General features: G+C 33.1%; 1 protein-coding gene and 1 pseudogene across 2 annotated transcripts in view; one reads left to right on the top strand and one right to left on the bottom strand.

Annotated features, from left to right (window-relative positions):
- The window catches only part of KLHL4 (kelch like family member 4), a 116,808-nt gene that overhangs the window by 8,688 nt on the left and 84,736 nt on the right, over positions 1 to 23,384 (bottom strand). For both annotated transcript variants that reach the window (XM_063084049.1, XM_063084050.1), the window contains exons 6-9: positions 22,854 to 23,040; positions 17,809 to 18,033; positions 16,219 to 16,381; positions 14,229 to 14,441 (exon numbers count right to left, since the gene is read on the bottom strand). In XM_063084049.1, the coding sequence (XP_062940119.1) occupies positions 14,229 to 14,441; positions 16,219 to 16,381; positions 17,809 to 18,033; positions 22,854 to 23,040 (788 nt within the window). The remainder of the gene's footprint in view (positions 1 to 14,228; positions 14,442 to 16,218; positions 16,382 to 17,808; positions 18,034 to 22,853; positions 23,041 to 23,384) is intronic.
- Positions 21,140 to 21,350, top strand: LOC134368718 (U2 spliceosomal RNA; annotated as a pseudogene).

Here is a 23,384-nt window from a genome sequence, read left to right as displayed (position 1 = left end):
TGCCTGTGTAGAAGTTAAGTTGTAGAAAACCGAGTTTTCTTGTGATTCTTTTCTATAACAACACAAGTGAATTTTGCCTGACAGAGATAGAATTAATTTCCATTAGGTGGAAATGATGATTCCCAAAGATTATATTTTATTTACCTATATGATATTAACTATCTTAGTATTAAATAAGAATTTTATTCCAATATTCCTAATTGTCTAAATGTCTTTTCTTCAAACACTCTTTTAAACTGATTTTAACATCTTAGGGTTACTTTATTAATCAATAAGTCACATAGAATGTCTGACATATTCATTTTATATTTGTATTCAAATCATGATTTTAACTTATTTGTCTACCCCATTTTATTTATTGATTGATTGATTATGCATATTCATAGTGTACAAAGCTGACCATTACCACCTGTGCCCAAGACATGATGATCAGATCAATACTATCAGCATGCCCATTACCACAAATTGCAATTATTCCTTGTGCCTCTCAGCCAAACTCTCTCCAAGCTCTCTCTGCCTCGCCTCTACCCCAGTAACCCTAGTTAAGGGTTACTGCAAGTCCAACACAACACTGTGGTTTTTCTTTTGTTCCTTCTCTCTCTCTTAGCTCCCACTTATGAGTGAGGACATGTAATATTTTTTCCTCTGTGTCTGGCTTATTTGACTTAACATAATTTTCTCTAAGCTCATCCATGTTGCTGCAAATGGCAGAACTTCATTCTGTTTTATTGCAGAGTAGTATTCCCCGGTGTCTATATACCACATTTTCCTTATCCAGTTATCCGACGATGGACATTCTGGTTGGTTCCATATCTTTGCTATTGTAAATGCCGAACATGGTCATACATGTATCCCTTCAACATGATGATTTCTGTTCCTAAAAGTGGGATTGCTGGATCATATGGTAGATCTATCTGTAGTTTTTTCAGAACCTCCATACTATTTTCCATAGTGGCTGTACTAATTTACAATCCTGCCAGCAGTGTAAGTGAGTTCTCCTCTCTTCACATGCTTGTCAGCATTTGTTATTCTTAGTCTTTGATTATGGCCTGTCTAATTGGGGTGAGATGATATCTCAATGTGGATTTAATTTGCATTTTCCTGATGATTAGTGATGTAGAGTATTTTTTTCATGTACTTGTTAGCCATCTATATGTCTTCCTTTGAAAAATGTCTATTCAGCTCTTTTGCCCATTTTTTAATTGTGTTATTTGTTTTTTCACTGGATAGTTGTTTGAGTTACTTGTATATTCTGGATATTAATCCCTTGTTGGATGTATAGTTTGCAAATACTTTCTCCAAACTATTGGAATCTATTTAACCAAGAAGGTGAAAGATCTCTTCAAAAAGAACTACAAATCACTACTGAAAGAAATAAAAGAAGACACAAAAAGATGGAAAGATATTACATGCTCTTGGATTAGAAGAATCAACATTGTGAAAATGTCCAGACTACCTCAAGTGATCTACAGATTCAATGCAATCCATATCAAAATACTAATAACATTCTTCACAGAAGTAGAAAAACAATCCTAACATTCATATGGAACAAGAAAAGATCATGAATAGCCAAATCAGGAGGCATAGCACTACCTGACTTCAAATTATACTACAAAGCAAGAGTAACCAAAACAGCATGGTACTGGCATAAAAAACAGATACTTGGACCAATGGAACAGAATAGAGATCCCAGAAATCAACCCACATACTTACAGCCAATTGATCTTTAACAAAGGCAACAAGAACATATACTGGGGAAAAGAGTGCCTCTTCAATAATGGTGCTAGGGAAATTGGATATCCATATGCAGAAGAATGAAAATACACTTGCACCTCTCGCCACAAACCAAAATCAACTCAAGATGTAATAAAGACTTAAGTAGAAGACCTGAAACTATAAAACTATTATTGGAAAACATAGGGAAAACACTTCAGGATGTAAGACTGGGCAAAGACTTTATGAATAAGAGCCCCAAAGCACAAGCAACAAAATAAGAAATAAATAAATAAATAATAAATAAATAAATAAATAAATAAATGGGATTGTACCAAACTAGAAAGTGTCTGCACAGCAAAGGAAATAATCAACACATTTTAACTTTTTGAAAATTATACTTAAGCACTATCCATTTTCTCAAATTCCTCTCAAGGAAAATGAGAATAAGAAGGCAATGGTAGTAATAGTAATAATACTGATTCCAAACATAATATTAACAAAAACAATAACTGCAACTAACTTGCACTGAGTATTTAATATATAGCAGACAATATGTTAAGTGCATTACAGTCTTTTATCTTGTATTCTGTGAGGCTGACACTATTACTATTCTCATTTTATAACTGAGGAAAATTGTGTTTCGAGATGTAAAGCAACCAGGTCAAAGTAACATCACTAGTAAATAGTTAACCTGGGATTTGAACCCAGATCTGACACCTAATTAAATACTTTATAAGTATTGTACTATACATTTTCTAAGTATGTGTGAAGTTTTCTTTTTTCCCATTTAAAGAAAATTTTAGATGTGAATTTTAAAAATCCATGAATTTGGGAATGTAATTATGTCAGCAAATAAGGTTAAACATTTCATTATATGTTTTAAAATATTTAAATTTGCAGTCTGTACCACAAACTTTTCTAAATCAGAAGAAAATATAAATTGAGTTTATATTTTTTAGTGGCATGTGTAAATGCTTATTTATATTGATATAAACATTTTAAGTCATTGTAAGGCCACTTTTATTGTGAACACTTTACAGTGCTAAAATCTGTAGCCCAATCCCTCTCTCTCCTTTGTCTTAATATAGAATTCCACAATTTCTGGGGTTCACAATGTAAAGCTAGGAAGATGTTGACATAATAATGAGAGAAGAATGTGACTTATTTAAAATATTTTTGTGTAGTGTACATTTTTTCCTTATGAAATGTACTTTTTTGTGACTAAATCTTCTTATGTAGTTCTGTATATTTAGATACATTGATGGATGACTGGATAAGGAAAATGTTGTATATATACACAATGGAATATTACTCCACCATAACAAAAAACGAAATTCTGCCATTCACAGCAGCATGGATGAACTTGAAGAAAATTATTTTAAGTGAAATAAGGCAGACAGAGAAGAAATACCACATGTCCTCACTCATAAATGGGAGCTGAGAGAGAGAGAGAGAGAGAGAGAGAGAGAGAGAAAGAAAAACAGAAAGAAAGAAAGAAAGAAAGAAAGAAAGAAAGAAAGAAAGAAAGAAAGAAAGAAAGAAAGAAAGAAAGAAAGAAAGAAAGAAAGAAAGAAAGAAAGAAAGAAAGAACAATCAATTATATGTTGAACTTTCAGAAGAAGAGATCAGAACTCTGGTTACTGGAGGTGGGAAGGGGAAGGCGGAGCGAGGTCAGTAAGAAATTGGTTAATGGACACCAAGAATGATTATGTTTTGTAATGATGAATATGTTAATTATCCTGATTTGATCATCACATATTATACACAAGTATTGATACTCAACTCTGTACCCCATGAATATGTATAATCAATTATGACTTAATAAAAAAAATAAAATAATGTCAAACAAAATAAAATAAAATAAAGTTTCAACAAAAAGCCTCCAAAACTGCTACAGAAATGGACTCTAGTATACATAATGAAAAATTCTAATTTGGATCTTTACAAGAAAATTACTATTATAAGTGCTTAGAGTATTATTTTTCTCTAAATATAGTTACATGGTTTACTTCTAATTCAGATGGAGTTTTTGTGAAGTCAGTTGTGATTTTCGTAGTTCATGGCTTCTTATTTACTAGATTTAACTTTGTATGGTATGGTGTTAATTCATATAATCCTTTTAGACTGCTTTTAATAATTCTGCAAAGAACAATGTGAATTCTCCATATCAATCTTACTTTTTGTCCTCATCTTCCCATGAATTTATCACTCCAATATATTTTTAAGTATTAATATAACCCTAAGATAATTATTTTTTACATGAATTTGTTTGCACTTTTGATCAAATCATGTTTTCCTAAATATAATATCTACTGATACTTTCTACTTACTTTATAGAAGGTGATTTTGTCTTGTCCGCTATTGACTCTTATAAGGAGGCTATAGGTATATTGGTTCTTAGGTATAGAACCATAAATATTATTATAGGCATAACAAAATAACTCAATGCCTTTAGGTACCATTACTTAATAACAAAACTGCATTTACCGTTTTTGAGTAGAAGTATGGGTTTTTTGAGTGTACATTCTCTGACAGGCAGGTGTATACCAAAACTTTTGTGCATTGTGTGCTTTCTATAACTTTTTGTGGTCTACAGAAGGCACCAACAAATTATATAGGCAATTAAAATTTTCAGTGGAATCTACTTTTCTCAGTTTCTTGAAGTGCTATTGCAACAACCTTTGGGCTTATTAAATTCTTTGGGTCTTTCAAAAGAAAATATGATTACTCTTAGCCACACACACACATGCACACACCCACGCACATACACACAAAGTGCTTAGAATTTGGTACACATGACGAAATCTTGTATGAATAAAAGTAGAAGCTACTGACTTGAAGTTTAATTCTGTCAACTGTCCCAATGTGATATAGCAAACTTTTGACTTTAAAGTGATATAAATATGAATGGTAAAATATGAATGGTTTCATAATTTTACAAACTCCACAAGTATGAAAAAAATTTCTGTTGCTACAATCTAACAATTTAACCAGAGAGGTTAAAGCACTTCTGTAAAGTAATAAGGATGCACTAGATTTTCATGGTGTTTTCCAGTTGTAATTACATATATTTGCAGTACTGTGCTTTTGCATATGGATAAATGGCAGGGAGACATCGGCTTTATCTCTAAACACAGGCAACTTAAAGTGACCTTCATGTGGTTTTAACCTTGGTCTCAATCTGGGGAGAGATGTCAGCAAGATGGCAGGCTAGGAAGCTACAGGACCTTATTTCTCCATAGAAACATTAAACGAACAAGAGACTAGCTAAAATTACTTTTTAAGAGTTCTGTAAATCAGTCCAAGATACATAGCAACCAAGTGAATGCCCAGTCAAGAAAAAGTCACATTCAAATCAGTAGAAAACCTATTGAAGTTTTACTTGCCCTTGCCCCACATCTTCCCAGCATGAAGTGATACAGATTGGGGGAAGCAGTAGCCCAACCCCACTTCCGTTCTTCTTACCTAAAAGAAAAGAGCAGACCTAATACACAGTGATCAAACCGTCTGGGTACTGCCTAAGGAATTAATTTCTATGTCATCTAACTCAGATGGCAGAGCTCAGATCTCAGGCTAGGAAAAGCTGTGGAAGGCAGCACACATGGCTCATGAAAGCTTTATAGAGACTACAGATTTGCAGACAACTACAGCAAGAGATTACTGATAAAGGAATACAATAGACTAGCTAAGGCCCTAAAAATCAACAGGGTTCAAACTATTAGGGAAATTTAGACATTTAAAAGTATCCCTGTATCTGGGGAATTGAAAACACAAACACACACAGAGACACACACAGACACGCATATCCACACACACAACTCCCCACACAGAGGTCCAAAAATGTGCATGGCCAGAAAAGGACTGAGAACACCTCAAGCCTTCATGCTGGGCTGATCCCAGGCACAGAACATGAGTTGCAAATTAGTGAAGGTCTTCTCATGCATGAAACCAATCTAAAAAGGTGTCAGTTTTCTCAACTACTCAGTTTTCAACAAAGGATTCCAAGTAATACAAATAAACAAGAAAACAAGGTCCATTCAAAAGAGCAAGATAAAGCTCCAGAAACTGCCCTATAGAAACACAGGAATCTGACTTATAAGACAAAGATATTAAAACAACTATCTTACATATGCTTAAAGTTAAAAGGAAAACATGAGGAATGGAGAGAATTCACAAAAATAATATATGAACTAAATGGGAACATCAACAAGGAGAAGATTTATATGAAGAAATAAAATAGAAATTCTGTAGCTGAAAAATAAAATGACTGAGTGGAAAAGCTCATTACAGAGTTTGAATAGGAGATTCGAGAGGCATAAAAAAGAGTAAGTAAACTAGATGGCAGGTCATTTAAAATTATTCAGTCTGAGGAGCAAAAAATAATGAAGAAAAGTGAACAGAGGCTAAGAGACTTATGGGACAACATCAAGTAGACCAATATATGCATTGTGGGAATCTTAGAAAAAGGAAAAGAAGAGAGAGAAAGGGGCAGAAACATATTTGAAGAAATAATAGCTGAAAACCTACACCAAGACACATTATAATCAAACTGTTGAAAGTCAAAGACAAACAGACAATCTTGAAAGCAAGAAGAGAAAAGCAACTTGTCTCATGCAGGGAATTCTCAATAAGACTTTCAGTGAATTTCTTAGCAGAAAAGTTGGAAGACGAAAGGCAATGGGAAGATATAAAGTGCTGAAAGAAAAATAAATCAGTCAGCTGAGAGTTCCATATCTGTCTAAACTATCATTCAAAAATGAGGGAGAAATGAATATGTTCTCAGATATACAGCAGGTAAAGGAGTTCATTACTAATAGCCTTGCCCTATAAGAAATTTTAAAAGTAGTCCAAGTTGTAATGAAAAAATCCTAGACAATAAGTTGAAATCATATGAATGTGTAACATTTTCTGGTAAGGGTAAATACATGAACAAATATAAAAAGCAGCATTATGGTAATTTTAGTTTATTCTCCTACAGGATTTTAAAGACAACAACATAAAATAAATATAAATCTATGGTAATAAGTAGACAAAATATAAAGATATAATTTGTGACACCAATAACATAAATATGGGGGAGGTGGAGTAGAGTATTTTGATATGATAGAAGTTGGCATCATTTAAAATAGACTGGTAAATCTTTAGAATGCTATACGCAATTTCCATGATAAGTATACAGCAAATTGTTATAAAATACACACAATAGGAATTGAGAAGGTAATCAAAACCTGTCACTATGAAAAAACAACTGAATACAAAGAAAGGCTGGAAGGGGAAAAATGGGGAATAAAAATGCTATAAAAGAACAGAAAACAAAAAAAAGTGGCAATAAGTTCTTCCCTATTAGTAGGTACTTTAAATGTAAATGAATTAAAACTCTCCAATCAAAAGGCATGCCTTGGCTGAATTGATTAAAAAAAAGTATTAAGCTATATGCTGTCTATGAGAGACACACAGAGGTCTAAAATGAAAGTAAGGAACAAGATAGTTCATGCAAATAGTACCCAATATTAGTGGCTATACTAATATTAGACAAAGTAGACTTAAAGATAAAAACTGTCACAAGAAACAAAGAAGGATGCTACATAACAATAAAAGGGTTGACTCACAAGAAAGTTATAAAATTACAAACATATGTGAACCAACCATCAGAGCTCCTAAATATATGAATTTGTTAGAAATTCATAACAGAATTGGTTAGAAAGCTCTACAATAACAGTAGGAGGCCTCAATTCCCCAGTTTCAATAATAGAACAAAAAGACAGAAGATCCATAAGTACATAGAGGAAATGAACAGCATTATAGACCAATTGGATCTAACAAATGTATATACATATAAAATTCACCCAACAGCAACAGAACACATTTTTCTCAAGTAGACATGGGACATTATTCAGGACAGACCATACGTTAGGTCACAATACAACTCTTAATAAAATTTAAAAGAATGAAAACATGCAAGGTATCTTTTTTGATAATAATGGAAAAAAAAACTTGAAATTGAATTGCAGAAGGAAAACTGGAAAATCCACAAATATGTGGAATTAAAGAACATAATCTTAACCAATGGATCAAAGAAGAAATCACGAGAAAAAATAGAAAATATCTTAAGAAAAATGAAAACAAAAACATGACACACCAAATATTTTGAGATACAGAGAAAGTGGTGCTATGAGGAAATTTTATAGCTGTAAATGTTACATTAGTAAGGAAGAAAGACTGTAAATCAACAAACAAAATTTACACCTAAGAAACTAGAAAAAGAAGAGTAAACCTAGCATTAGGAAGAAAACAATAGATATTAGAACAAAAGTAAATAATATATGTGTGTGTATATATATATATATATATATGAAAAAACAATATAAAAATTAATCAAAAAAGGTTGGTTCTGTAAAGTGATCAACAAAACAGACAAACCTTAAGAAAGACTGAATAGGAAAAAAAGGGAGAAAACTCAAATAATTAAAATCAGAAGTGAAAGAGGGAGACTACTACAAATTTTACAGAAAGAAAAATATAACATATTACTATGGACAATTGTAAACCAACAATTTGGATAAACTAGATACATTAGCAAATTCCTAGAAAAACCTGCAAAGATTGAGCCATGAAAAAATAAACCAATAACAAGAAAGTAGATTGAATCAACAATGAAAAACCACTCAAGAAAGAAAAGCCTAGGACCCGGTGGTTTTACTGGTGAATTCTACTTAACATTTATATAATTAACATCAACCCGCCTCAAATGCTTCCAAAAAATTGAAGGGTAAGTAACAATTTTAAATGCATTCTATCAGTTCTATATTTTATAAAGTCAAAAAAAGACACTAAAAGAAAACTATGGGACAATATTTCTAATGAATATTATGTGAAAATTGTCAACATAATACTAGGTAACCAAATTCAACAACATGTTAAAAAGGATTACAACCCATAATCAAGTATGATTTACTCCTGGACTGCAGGAAAGTTTAACATACAAAAACCTATTAATTAAACACATGGTCATCTCAACTAATGCAGAAAAAAGTATGCAACAAAATTAATCAAACTTTCATGATGAAAATACTAACAAAATTAGGAATAGATGAAAGTTACTCAATAAAAAGCCTGCATATGGAATATTCAAAGCTAGCATCATACTTAATAGGAAAAAATATTTTCCTCTAAGAACAAGAATATGACAATTTGCCCACATCCACCACTTCTAGTTAACACAGTACTGGAAGTCCTAGCAAAAGCAATTAGGCAAGAAAAAGAATAAATGGTATCCAAAGTGAAAAGGAAAACATGTAGATACCAATAAATGGACAGATATCTCTTGTTCATGGATTTAAATACTTCATATTGTTAAAATGTCAATACTATACAGTGTTATCTACAGAGCAATCCCTATCAAAACTCCAATGGCACTTTTTTCCCCAGAAGTAGAAAAATCCATCATAACACCATATGAAATTTAAGGAGACCCAGTACAGCCAAAACAATCTTGAAAAAGAACAAAGTTAAAGGTCTCATGCTTCCCAATTTTAAAACTTAGTACAAAGCTATACTAATCAAACCTATGCAGTACCAGAAGACAGACAAAAAGGCCAATGGAAAAGAGTAGAGAGCATATAAATATATCTTTGCATGTATAATCAAATGGTTTTTGAAAGTTTTGTCAAAACTGTTCCATGGAGAATGAAGTCTTTTTAATAAATGCTGATGGGAAAACTTGATATACACATGCAAAAAGATAAGGTTGGATCTTTACTCTATATACAAAAATTAACTCAAATGGATCAAAGATCTGAATGCAAGAGCTAAAACTATAAAACTCTGAGAAGAAAACGTAGATAAAAAACTTCATAGCATGGGATTTGCAATCATTTCTTGGATGTGACACCAAAAGTACAGTCAACAAGAAAATAAATCAATAAATTGTACTTCATCAAAATTAAAAACATTTGTCCATCACAAGACATTATCAACATAGTGAAAAGGAAACATATGAAATGGGAGAAACTATTTGAAAATAATCTATCTGAAAAGGAATTAATTTCCAGAATATATAAAGGTCTCCTATAATTCAACAAGAAAAAGTCAAAATACCCTGATTTAAAAAATGTGCAAAAGCATCTCTTCTGTAATGATAACTATCTGTGGTGATAGATGTGCCTATTACCCTAACTGATATTGTTTAAAATTTTCTATATGTATTGAAATATCACACTTTACCCTGTAATATCCAAAGCAATCCTCAGCAAAAAAAGTAAAGCCAGAGGCATTACACTTCCTGACTTCAAACTATATTACAAATCCATAGTAACCCAAACAGCATGGTACTGGCAGAAAAACAGACATGTGGAGCAATGGAATAGAATAGAGAACTCAGAAATCAACCTACATATTTACAGCCAACTGATCTTTGACAAGGACACCAGGAGCTTATAATGGGGAAAGGAGAGCATATTGAATAAATGGCGCTGGGAATACCAGATATCCATATGTAGAAGAATGAAACTTGATCCATACTTCTCGCCATATACCAAAATCAACTCACAATGGATTAAAGACGTAAATATAAGACCAGAAACTTTAAAACTCCTAGAAGAAAACATAGGGGAAACACTCCAAGGTCTAAGACTAGGCAAAGACTTCATGAATAAGGCCCCAAAAGCACAAACAATGAAATAAAAAAATAAACAAATGGGATTATATCAAACTAAAAAGCTTCTGCACAGCAAAGGAAACAATCAGCAAAATGAACAGACATCCTACAGAATGGGAGAAAATATTTGCAAACTACACATCTGACAAGGGATTAATATTCAAAATATACAAAGAGCTCAAACAACTCTACAGTTAAAAACCAAATCATTCAGCTAAAAAATGGGCAAAAGAGCTGAATAGACATTTCTCAAAGGAAGACATGCAACTGGTCAACAGGTATACAAAAAAAGTTCAACATTATTGATCATCAGGGAAATGCAAATCATAACCACTTTGAGATATCACCTCACCTTAGTCAGGCTGGCTATCATAAAAAATATAGAAAATAACAAATGCTGACAAGGATGTGGAGAAAAGGGAACCCTTCTGCACTGTGGGTGGGACCGTAAATTAATACAGCCACTATGGAGGTCAGTATGGAGGTTCCTCAAACAACTACAAATAGAACTATCATATGATCCAGCAATCCCACTGCTGAGTATATGTCCAGAGGATTGGAAATCATCATGGTGAAGGGATACTTGCACTCCCGTGTTTATTTCAGCTCTATTTAAAATAGCCGGGCTTTGGAACCAACCTAAATGTCCATTGATGCATGACTGGATAAGGAAAATATGCTATATATACACAATGGAATACTACTTAGTAATAAAAAGAGAATGAAATTCTGCCATTTGCAGCCACATGGATGAGCCTGGAGAAAATTATGTTAAATGAAATAAGCCAGACACAGAGAGAGAAATACTGTATGTCCTTACTCATAAGTGGGAGCTGAATACATAAACAAACAACAAAGACAGAGAGAAAGAAAGAAAGAAACAACAATCACAATAATATGGTGAACTTTTAGAAGGAGAGAAAAGAAGTGTGGTTACTAGAAATAGAAAAGGACAGGGGAGGGGGAGAAGAAGAGGGAGGAGAGTTAATGAGAAATTGGTTATCAAACACAAAGAATGAGTATGCATTGTAATGACAAATAAGCTAACTATTCTGATCTGACCATCACACGTTTTACACAACTATTGAAAGTCAGCTTTGTGCCCCAAGTATATGTACACTAAATTATCTTATACAAATAAATATAGATATAAATTTTTAAATGTGCAAAGGACTTCAGTAAACATTATTCTAAGGAAGATATAGAAATGGCAATTAGCACCTGGCAAGATGCTCAACATCACTAATCTTCAGGGAAATGCAAATCACAGCTACAATGAAATACCACTTTACACCCATTGGGATGGCTATCATTGAAAAATTAAAAAAAAAAAAAAAAAAAAAAAGACATGTTAGCCAGAATATGCAAAATTAGATTCCTTCTGCTTATTTGGTGGGAATAAAAATACCGGTGCAGCCATTACGGAAAACTGTATGGTGCTTCCTCAAAAAATTAAAAGTAGAACTACCATATGATCCAAAAATTCCACTTCCAGCCATATATTCAAAAGCCATGAAAGCAAGATTTTGAAAAGATATTTGCATACTTATGTTCATAGCAGTGTTATTCACAGTAGCCAAAAGGTGGAAGCAACCCAAAGGCCCACAGATGAATGAATGGGAAAAACAAAATGTGTTATATACATAAGATGTAATATTACGCAACCTAAAAAGGAAAGGAAATTCTGACACATGCTGTATTAGTCTGTTTCCCTTGCTTGTAACTGAATCCCAGAAACTGGGCAATTTCGGTTTCAGAGGCTGGGAAGTCCAAGGTCCCAGGAACACATCTGATGAGGGCCTTCTTAATGGTGATTCCCTACAGATTCCCATAGTGACCAGGGTATCACATGGCGAGAACATCTTGAGCAAGAGAACTAACTTCACTTGCTCTCCTTATAAAGCCATGAGAACCACACCCACGACAACTCATTACTTCATGAAAGGATTAATCCATTCAGGAGGGCACAGTTCTCATGATCCAATCACCTCTCAAAGGCCCCACCTTTGAAATACCATAACTCAATTTCCTACCATCCTAACACTATTACAATGGAGATCGAGTTTCCAATACGTGAACTTTAGGGGACACACTTGACCCATAGCACATACTATTACATAGCTGAACCTTGAAGAATTATGCTGTCAGATAAGCCAGCCACAAAATGAGAAATACATATGATTCCACTTCTACGAGGTACATAGAATAGTCAAATTTATAGAAACAGAAAACAAAATGATGTTTGCCAGTGACTGGGGGGGGGCGGTAAAAATGGGGATTTATTGTTCAATGGGTACAGAATTTCAGTTTGAACAGATGAAAAAAATTCTAGAGATGGATAGTAGCGATGTTTGTACAACATGTGAATGCACTTAAGGTCACTAAATTGTACACTTAAAATAAATAAAAGAAAAAATTTCTTGTTATGCATATTTTGTATATTTTGCCATAATAAAAAAATGTAGCATCATTAAGGAGTGATTGAATATTACTTATGGTAACTATGGAAAGAAATAATGTGGATAATCTCATTGTCACATATATTCAACTATAGTACATTATACATTTGAGGCAGTGGTTGTTCTTATTTATGGTCTGCATAATCTTAAAGGAAAATGACTTTGCATCTCTTAAGAACTGACCTCAAGAGAAGAATTCTGGGTATACATTGAGTAGTAGGGAATTGTTCATTTAGGATTAAATATTTAAAAAATCATCACACACTAAATATTCCCTGTAAGAAGCTATTAGCTTTAATTATCAATTATAATTCAGTGGTGTGCTTCTCAGAAGATAAACAATATTCATTTTCTTCCTTTAGTCTCTTCTTCCTACATTCTATCCTATATATCATTGTTAGATCAATTTCCCCCAAACTGCTTTCTTTGGGATATTCCAACTTCCCCAAATTCAATTATTCCTCTGCCTACAAGATAAAATGTCAAAGATTCATCTTTGGCATTTCAAGCATCATACAATCAGGTCCTTAATTGTGTTTTTAATTGCCCTTCTAAATTATATTTAAACCCAAAGTGCCTGCTTTCTTCTACAAAACTTTCTACTTCTTTGCCTCCTTGGTTTTGTTTGCACTTTTTTCTAGACCTGAAATTCCCTCTTACTTTTGTGTGCTTACAAACTACAAATTTTACCTATTCCATACATTTCTCTTGAGGACACCGTCCAAAATTATCTGTAAATTAGTCACTTGGTCTTAGGTTAATATTATTTAACTAGTTTATGTACGTATACACTTTTTCTATCTTAAAAGAAAACGTGAATGGTATAACTGCAAAGTCATATGACACTTATTTTAAACAACATATCATACTATTTACCCAAACGAATGTCTATTCATCAAAGAAGTTACCTTTCGGAAACAAAATACAAGTACTTATTGCAATAGAGTCAGTGTTCAGAGCATTATTCACGTCTCACTTTGGTAATTTGTAATGTATATTTTTGTGGCTGTAAGTCTTCATTCTTTCAAACATAGATTTGATTTTAGAAACAGTAAGTTTATTTTTATTTGAGTCTGGCGAATTGGTTGAGTGGTACAGTGTGGCATAAAATTTTCTTATTTCATCCCTTTTGTCTTATTATTTTATAGCATGACTGTCAAACAATAAAACAGCATATCCTTTTTATATATTTTTTATGCTGGATCTGAAATGCATAAGGAGAATATTATCAAAATATTTTGAGACTAAGAGTAAATGTACAGTTTTTTGAAGTTTTAATCCACTGAAACAATTAACATTTATTTGGAAGACTACTTTCTGCTAAATTAAAAATCTTTCTCATTTCTGAAAAAAAATAACCAAAAAAACACATACTTAAATGAATAGAAACAATTTACCGTTCCACACAGTTGGTAAGACTGGAGCAACGGTTAGAAGCAGGCGCATCGTGACCCCCTACAACATATAAAAATCCATTGTATGTTGCAACTCCCACACTTCCACGTCTTTTGGACATTGAGGCACACAGATTCCACTTGTTAGTGTGTGGGTTGAAGTATTCCATTGATTTGAGGCAGGAACTTCCATCACGTCCACCAATAGCATACAACCTAGGAAAAAAGATAAAATTGTATGATGTGTGTGTGTGTGTATAGAATGAGAGTAAGAGAACCTGGAACAAAGCATTTCAAGTTTCTGAAGTTACTGACTATGAATTCTACTCTCTCACTATTTTGCAGTGAATTGCTTGAACTTGTGAATGGATAGTTATCCGAAGGAACCTGTGAAGGTCTACTGTACCCCAAACCTCCCTCCTTCATCATTTTTGTTAAAGTGACTTTGACAGGTTAAAAGATACCATGAGAAATGATGTGCCAAAAAATTGAGGGAGATATCAAAAAGATTTTGCAGGGTAGTGCCAACAACCTTAACACTTTTAGCTAGGTCCAACTGCCTAGCATCAGAGCCCCTGTTGTTTTTATGTACTACTTTGTTTAGTATAAAAACATGTGTCAGTAAGAAGGTATTCACTTAGTAAACAACAAAGGGGGTAGGATAGAACCTAGAAACTGAATTCTGCTAGAAAGAAATATTGGCTATGGTATTTCTCCCATAAAATTTAACATGCCAATTCATCTGATGAGAAGCATTTTTTCTTTCTTTCTTTCTTTCTTTTTTTTTTTTTTTTTGGTGTCTGGCCAGTATGAGTATCCAAACCTGTGACCTTATTTTAAATCTAATTTAAACTTCATTATACACCCATAAAGATAAACATTTATTAAACCATATGCCTATAACTATCCTTCATGGTGAGTTGTGAACAATAGCAACTCAGCAAAACAAAATTAAATGAGCTAAATTTGATGATTTCAGCCTGTTCTTTAATAGGTAGGGAATTATGTTACTAAATCACCTGACATCATATAGGTCAGGCTAGAGATAGTTGGACTAAAGAGTACTTTAAGCTCTAAAACATTGCAAATCCGGATCTCGTCTTAACTGTAGACATTTCTGATTTCTTCTTGTGTAAGGTGCTAAAATCCACCTGTGTCAAGATTTCTATTGAGTCCATTTCAGTGATGAGGTATTGGCTTTATACATTCAGTATAGACAGGCAAGGATGTCTCCTGCCACTGACCCATTCTATTGTCTGAAATTCTCATAATTCAAGCCCCTTCTATATGCTGGACATTGTCTCCAAAGGTCCCTTGTCAGAAAGCACATGATTACCTGGTAACATTCCAAAGACTTGGAAACCTGTAACATCATCAGGTTTCAATATATTAGCTTGTTCTCATAGGCAAGTGATCAGGCAGAGGCAAATATTCAGGAAAGGTGAGACTAGGTGAGATTCTATAGTTGGGAACCTTGAACACTCAGGAGAGGGACAGATGAAAGAAATAAAAGACTTGCTTTGTTACAAACATGGACAAACCAAACTTTTGATAAGTCAAGAATAATTCATAATGTAAAAAGCGGTGGCTTTTTGAAGGTGAAATTGGAACTAGTTTTTCTACAAAAATGCTTCTCAAATCTAATATGCACACAAGTCATCTGAGGGACTTGTTTAAAATGCAGATTCTGATTCAGGAGATCGGGGTCAGGGCTAAAATTCATCATTTCTAAATATTTTGTGGGGAATGCTAATGCCGCTCATCCCAGGACCACACCTTGTTTAGCAAGAGCCTACAGAATATTTAAGAAAATGTTTATTTTAGACAAGTATTTTCCATCATAGGGAAGATAGGGTTCCAACAAAGGCCTGTCATTACTGATAACAAGGATGTTCTGGCCATAGGGAATGCTTATTGACTGATGAATCACGTCACTGATGTTCTGTACCATATGACCCAAGAGCAAAGGGTATGTGTGTTTGGACTTACTCACTTGTTATTTAATGCAACAACACCAACTGTGCTTCTAGCAGTTGACATACTGGCCACATAATTCCACTGTTGTCCCTCAGGGTCCCATCTTTCTACAGTATTTAGATAACTCCATCCATCATGACCACCTACAGCATACATTGGTCCTTCAAGTGTGGCTACTCCTAAAAGATAAAAATAGTATGAGGGCTTACCTAGGTATGACACACACAATGGATTATTGTTTCATTTTGTATGCAGTTGCTTAAAAATTTGTGATTCTGATAGAAAGCTAAATATGGCCTTCAAACCCTAGGAAAGTGTCAGTCGGTGTTATTGTATAATAGAACAGTATCGTTGCAACTATGACGTCAAAGAATATAGTGGAATGCACCATTTCTAGGTACGTAATAGAAATGAGAAGCTGCTTCTTTTCTGGTATAATTCTGATGCTGTTTTTTTAAATGTAAAGGTAGATATGATATTGAATCTTAGATAAACTTTACAATTATAGGCTGACTATGGTAGTTCTTTATATCCCCTGCTTTTTAACATAGGAATAAAAAAGATTCCAATGAGGTAACTAACTCAACCGGGATTTTTGAGGTTTAGCTAGAAGTTTGTTTTGTTAGATACTATGAATAGCCCTGTTCTGCTTCTCATCTGCTCTGGGAATTCACATAATTGGCTATTTCCCCTACTTTCTTCACCATCCCAGTCACCTTCTCTGTGGTATATCCTCATCACCTCTCCTCCTTCTTTACTATCAATTAAATTAAAAAAAAGCTTGCTCTGATTTCTCCGTAGGACATGCTTTCTATGTTATGTCTAGGAATTACACTGACATAACTGAGCTAAACAATTACATAGTGTATCATTTGACAAAGACAGTTTATCAGGATAATTGGGGGCAAACAATAGCAGCCCTGAATCTGCCAGTTTTTAGCTGTGTAAAAGTTAATCTTTGAAAAAAATCAATTCTTCTGTTTTTCAACAAAATCTCCAAAATTGAAAACATATAGAGCCTAGTATGAAGAAAGATGTACCCTGACAAATATTTGGGAGAATCAAAGTTCCCCACTATTCCAGAAGCCCCTATTCCATCTTTCTTAAACTTCTTGGGAATGTCTGGCTTAAGTATACTTTAGAGCTGCTCTCAGCCAAAATGGTTTTCCTAAATATCTCCACCTTGGACCTGCATCCTAAGGCTTTTGCTGAAATGTACATTTGCTTCTTGAGGAAAGGGACATGATTCATCTAACTAGAACCACAGTGCCTTTCCATCAAGTATCCTGCTCCCTAAATTGAGCTTAGAAGAAAGCTTCCTCATGTAGTTTTATGCTCCTCAATAACATATCTCTTCTAAAATTTGCTATCCTTCCTCAAATGGAACCCCTTTAAAGTATTAGTGCAAGGGAGGCGGGACTAACAAGTATGACATCTGATACAAGAAAAAAGTTTTACAGGCCTTTACCATTTGATTAAGCTTTTCAGCATTTTGGAAACATTTTGACTAAGGGTTTGGCTAAATCTCAATAATGTACAGTTAAATTTAATTTTTAAGAAGGTCTGCTAACTATGCATTCTTCAGTAACTATATATAAGCTCTTACCTAAGCCATGCCTATGTGTTGACATGGGAGGCATCACAGTCCAGATTTTGCCAACTGGATTAAAACATTCCACAGTATTCAAAGTTTTTAAACCGTCTCTTCCTCCCACAACATATAGCTTATTATCAATAACTGCAACTCCAAATTGAAGTCTACGGCCACTCATGGTGCCAATATGCAGCCAACTGTTGGCCCTGAGGTCGTATTTTTCAATTGTAGTGGTACCTGTTAAAGGAATATTGAACAACAGTCAAAAGCACTTGTATTAAAATTTTGAATAGGCATCATTCACATTATATCTATGTACCATAACTTACAGCACAGTGTCAGTGATTGCAACTCAAATTAAAGTAAGTAATTCAGATGATTCCATAACTTGAAAGATAAGGCAACATAAAATTTTGACACTTCTGGATTGAAATGGAAGAATCAGAATAAAACGGTTTATTTGTTATATATGCTTTATACCCTCATAAGGCCTTCTTAGCTATACTATGCTACTAGTAGCACTAACACAGGTGTCAAACAGCATATTTTACAACAAAAAATACCTTGAATTTTATTATTGAATATTTACACATCCATTATAGTTTTAATTACTTTTGACCATTCCATATGTTAATTTATGCCCTTTTATATTTTTCAGTTTAGGGTGTGTGTGTATATATGTGTGTGCTGATTTGAAAGATAAATGACTAAAGGACCAGAAATGACAATTTTTAAATGAACCTTTGGTGTTGATTCACACAAAATTCCATGATCATAACACAGAGGATTATAATTAAAAGTATAGAATTTTGAGGTATTACTTCCTTTATGTGTTAATAAAGTTTAATTTTCTACTCAATTTCTGAAATATCAAGTTTACTGCCATACTCTACAGTCACTATTGCCATAATAAATAATCATTATTGTAATAAATTGTCACTTTTGTAGGCAATGCTTCATACCGTTCATTCATAATAGCTCCTGCTATTTTTAGTAGTAGCTGATTTTATACAACAGAGAAGCTTCTGACTAATAACCAAGGTGGAAAATGATAGAATTATTATTCACCCGTATAGTGTACCTAAGACAGCTTGGGGGCAGGTTTGGAAAATTTCATTCCAACTGAACAAAGCCAACCATAGGAATAAGGAAAAACACTTTTCAATTGTTCCTCTACTGGAAGATTTGTGGAGAAAATGCAATCCATTAGTTATAATTAAAATATATTTAAAACCTGAAGTGTATCCACTCTGGCAGTTAATAAGGCTATCGTATACAGTCATATTTAGTCTAAATTTAAGCAGATTATCTATCAGATCTATAGCTGCTTCTGCAAGTTTGTCTCGGATTAAACTGGATTAAGGGAAACAGTGTTTGTTTCCTCTCATTTTAAATCTTTTTTGGTAAATATGCATTATAAGTGATTATGACCCAAGAATTTGAATTTGCACAGTAAAATTTTGTGAACATACAGGAACTTATTTATTCATTCTTTTTAATTGCTGCATCTTTCACTATTGCATGGATTTGGCTGAATGCTGATATATACAGATCAGCGATTGATCTATTCATTATATTACTGCTGAGAGGTCAGATTATAGCATCTGACTACTTTTTCTATAGTAAGTATTTTCGGATGATACTGTTAAAACTGGAATATCTACACACAAATTCACATGTACTTTGACTCAATTTGCTTTAACCAGTTTTCGCTGCATGTTTTCGTTTTTTTTCCATTTTGTCATTCCAGTCTTTCCAAATCTGTCTTCCTATCTGCTTCTTTTGACTTTAACTTTTTACTTCTAACTTTTTTCATTAGTGGGATTTACCAAAGAGTCAATTTAGATCAGAAAATGAAAGCTAGGCTGCACTAATTATTAATATTATGTAGATATTAATGGTGAGGTGATTAGGAAATTGTACAAAGTTATATTGTTCAGCTGTATGTAGAATACTTGCACTGAAAGATGTAGATGTCTGTTTTTTGTCAGGTTAAATTTTTTCCATGCATTAGACTAAATATAGAAGATAAAATTATCCCACATCACTTTATTGCAACCATGAACATATATAACTAGTAGTTCTGTATCTTGAATTATGAAGACTTTTTCAGCCCCTTACCCACTCCCACCAATGCTCCAATTAATCAAAATGTAAATGTAAATCCTCTAATAGGCTTACTATGGAAGCCCTATATTTGATCAAAAAATATAAATTAGATTTTTTTACTTATTTCTTTCTTAGAATTTTTTTGTGTATATCAAACTTTTGCCCTAGGATATTGCAAATATTTTTTTTCTCAGTGAATTTCTAAGCTCCTACTTGATCCTCATTTATGATCTATTCAAGAGTGAACAAAACTCACCGAACTTTGTAGTATTGCTGGGAACACTAGTTCCTGAAATTGTGAATATAACTGATTTATTGATTTCCTCCACGTAGTTCTAAAATGATCAAAAAGTGACTCTATAAGCCTTTACTTTGTCCCCTGCCATAATGTCGCTCATAATTCACTGTTTTTAATAAGTGAAAAGTTACTGAATACCTTGTATACACAAGACATCCAAAGTTTACTGTTTGATCATTTTTTAAATTTTGACTCTGTGATCACACTATCAAATACACTGTAGGAGTTATAGTTAATTGTAGCCACTTGTGTGGTATCTATATTTAACAACTAACTTCAAGAGTATTGTATGAGTCAGAGAGGAAATTAAAGACTGAGGAAGTACTGTATTTCCTAGACCTCAACAGATTAAAGTTCAAAAAGTAACTTTAAAAAAAAAACTGAAGCAACACATTATAAGAAAAGGCATGTGTATAAAAATTAGTTTTATACTTTTGTGAAAAAATGTGAATTGGTATGTTTTATCAATGTAATACTGATATGTGCAGATAAATGCTATCCCTTTAGTATTTTGTTATACTTTCTTTTTTCTTTCATTTTCTCTTTTGTTGTTGCTAAGTACTTATCCTTGTTCATTCATAGATTCTAAGACCCTCAAAGAGAGGGGACAGTTTGTTCTTGTTCTTTCTTCTGTAGTAGTGGCAATGTAGAAAAAGGAACATACAATTTAAGTAAAAATTCTATTTCCAGTCTTTCTAGATGTTTGTCTTTGGATTGGCTACCCAAACTTAAGATGTGCAAAGTAGGGGTAATAAAACTTATCTTGTATCATTATTTTGAAGATTAAAAATAATGTTCACAAAATGTTAATCAAGGATCAGGTACTCAAAAATCGTAGTTTTTATTATTCTTCCAGTAGTCTGCAATTTCCCATAGAGCCTTTTATAGTGTCTCCATACACCAGGAACTCAAAAAGTGTCTCAAAATAATGGCTTCATCGCTTCTCGGCCTTTTGGCTAAGATCAAGTGTAGTATCAAAATAATGGCTTCACTTCCTTTCATATCAAACTGTGTTAATAGAGTACAGGGATTATAGGCATACATTTCACTCATTTTTAAAAACTGATAAGGAGTTGTAGATACTTATAGCCATTCTTTGTAACACATTCCTTTATGTAATGATTACTTCAACAAGACGTGACTGAAAAAAAATGACAAAAGTAGGAAAAATACCACAAAATTCAAACAAATAAGCACAAAATTTTCCATTTCTCATATTGCAGATTAGAATTTTTAAAGAAATCAGGAATCCAAGATAACTGGACTTGCAATTTATACTTAGTACCCTTTTAATTTAAATACCAAACAAGAAACCTTCTAACATGCTATTAATATTTACGATATTCAACAAAATGTAATAAAATATCAAGTTGCTGAACTTGAAATTAATTATAGGATACCATTTTATTTATTTTTTGAAGAACACCAGTCCCATGAAGTAACCCTACAACTTTGGAATTAGTTCCATTTACAATCTCCTATTATACAGGGTTATGATTAATTGGCACATTTCCTATATAGTCTCCCAATTTCCAATTATACATATCAAAGGAAAGAATAGATTGTTAGTAGCACAAAACTTTGACTTTTGCATCATTTTCTACAAGATGTTAAATGACATTTCTGTATATGATTTGCCAATACCTTTACGTGGTTTGATTTTATTTTGTACACAGCCTACTCTTAATTAAAAAATCTTTGCCTCACTGTTCTAGCAACATGGGTTCACTGACTGAGAAGTGTAAAAAGGCAGAGCTAAAGAAAAACAGGTTCTAAGGAGGGTTCAGGGTAGGGATGACGGCTTCAGAAGCTGTTTCCTATTCCATTTGATGAAATTCTTACTTAAAATCATTTTATTCCAGGTTTGAATTGCTGATCTTGCTATCAACATTTCAAGACTCTTTGTAACTGGTCTTTTAGCATCTAACAGAAAAGTGACAGGAAGAGTTAGAGGATACTCTTCTGTTTCTGTCAAAAAACAAATTTGGAGGACCTCATCCCTTACCTTTATGATAAGCATTAAATAAGTTTTCCCCGAAAATATCTAATATTGCAAAACAAATATTCAAATTTAAAAATTGCTTCCACAAAGTAAAAGTGCCTACTAAGAGTTTAGTTAACACTAATTAAAGGGTTATGTCTCAGAAGACAGGAAGAAAAACAAGGTCAAAAAAATAACATAAAGTATCTTATTTATGAAAATTAGCTTTAGAAGCATTCATTTCACATGGCTTTAATGCAACCTTCATAATTTGGAGCATGTTGAGAATATATCTTTTGTTTTGAATAAAGACACTTTCTAAATTACCATCAGGTTCTGCATCTGTGAATTCAACCAACCAAGGGTCAAAAGTATTTGAAAAAAAGAGAAAAAAACCCCAATAAAAATAATAATACAACAATAAAAATAGCACAAGATAAAAAGTACAGCATAACCACTATTTACATAGCATTTACATTTTATTAGGTATTCTAAATAACCTAGAGATGATTTAAAATATATGGGAGTTATGTGTAGGTTATATACAAATATCACCCCATTTTATATAAGGGACTTGAGCATCCGTGGACTTTGGTATCCTCAGGGGTCCTGGAACCAATCTCCTGTGGATTGGGAGGGATGACTTGGTCATTAATTTGTTCCTCTTACCTTTCATAGCATCCATGCCTCCCACAGCATAAAGCGCCCCCACAGTTGATTTTCTAGGCTTTGTCCGAGGACTTTGCATCATGGATCTCCTCTCAGGTAAGAGATGATACTTCATAGCTTCTATTAGGAGCTTCTGACATTCAAGATCAGCAGTAAACATGAAACTGTTTTCAAGATCTGCCAGTAACTGAGAAGTAATGATACATGGCATATAAATGAAGAGTCCACCATTAGAAAGAACATATTTTTGTTTATATAACTTTGTAAAAAAATTGAAGCTAATTAAATTGTGTAAGTTTTATAATTTAATATTTAAGTTAATTAATAAGATATTTATTTTCACTTATCATGTAAAATGACTAAAAACCTCATAGTAGTAGCTAATGATCTATGCAGATTTAATTGATACATTATTCATCTTTTGAATATGTACACATATAATCTGAAGTAGTGAGAATAAAAAAAGCATCTATAAAAAGAGTACTGAAAGCAGTTAAAGAGAATGGTTGTATCTGCACAAACAAGCATCTC

Source organism: Cynocephalus volans, chromosome X (assembly GCF_027409185.1).
Source record: "Cynocephalus volans isolate mCynVol1 chromosome X, mCynVol1.pri, whole genome shotgun sequence".
Lineage (NCBI taxonomy): Eukaryota > Metazoa > Chordata > Mammalia > Dermoptera > Cynocephalidae > Cynocephalus > Cynocephalus volans.
This window is presented reverse-complemented; position numbering and strand designations above follow the sequence as displayed.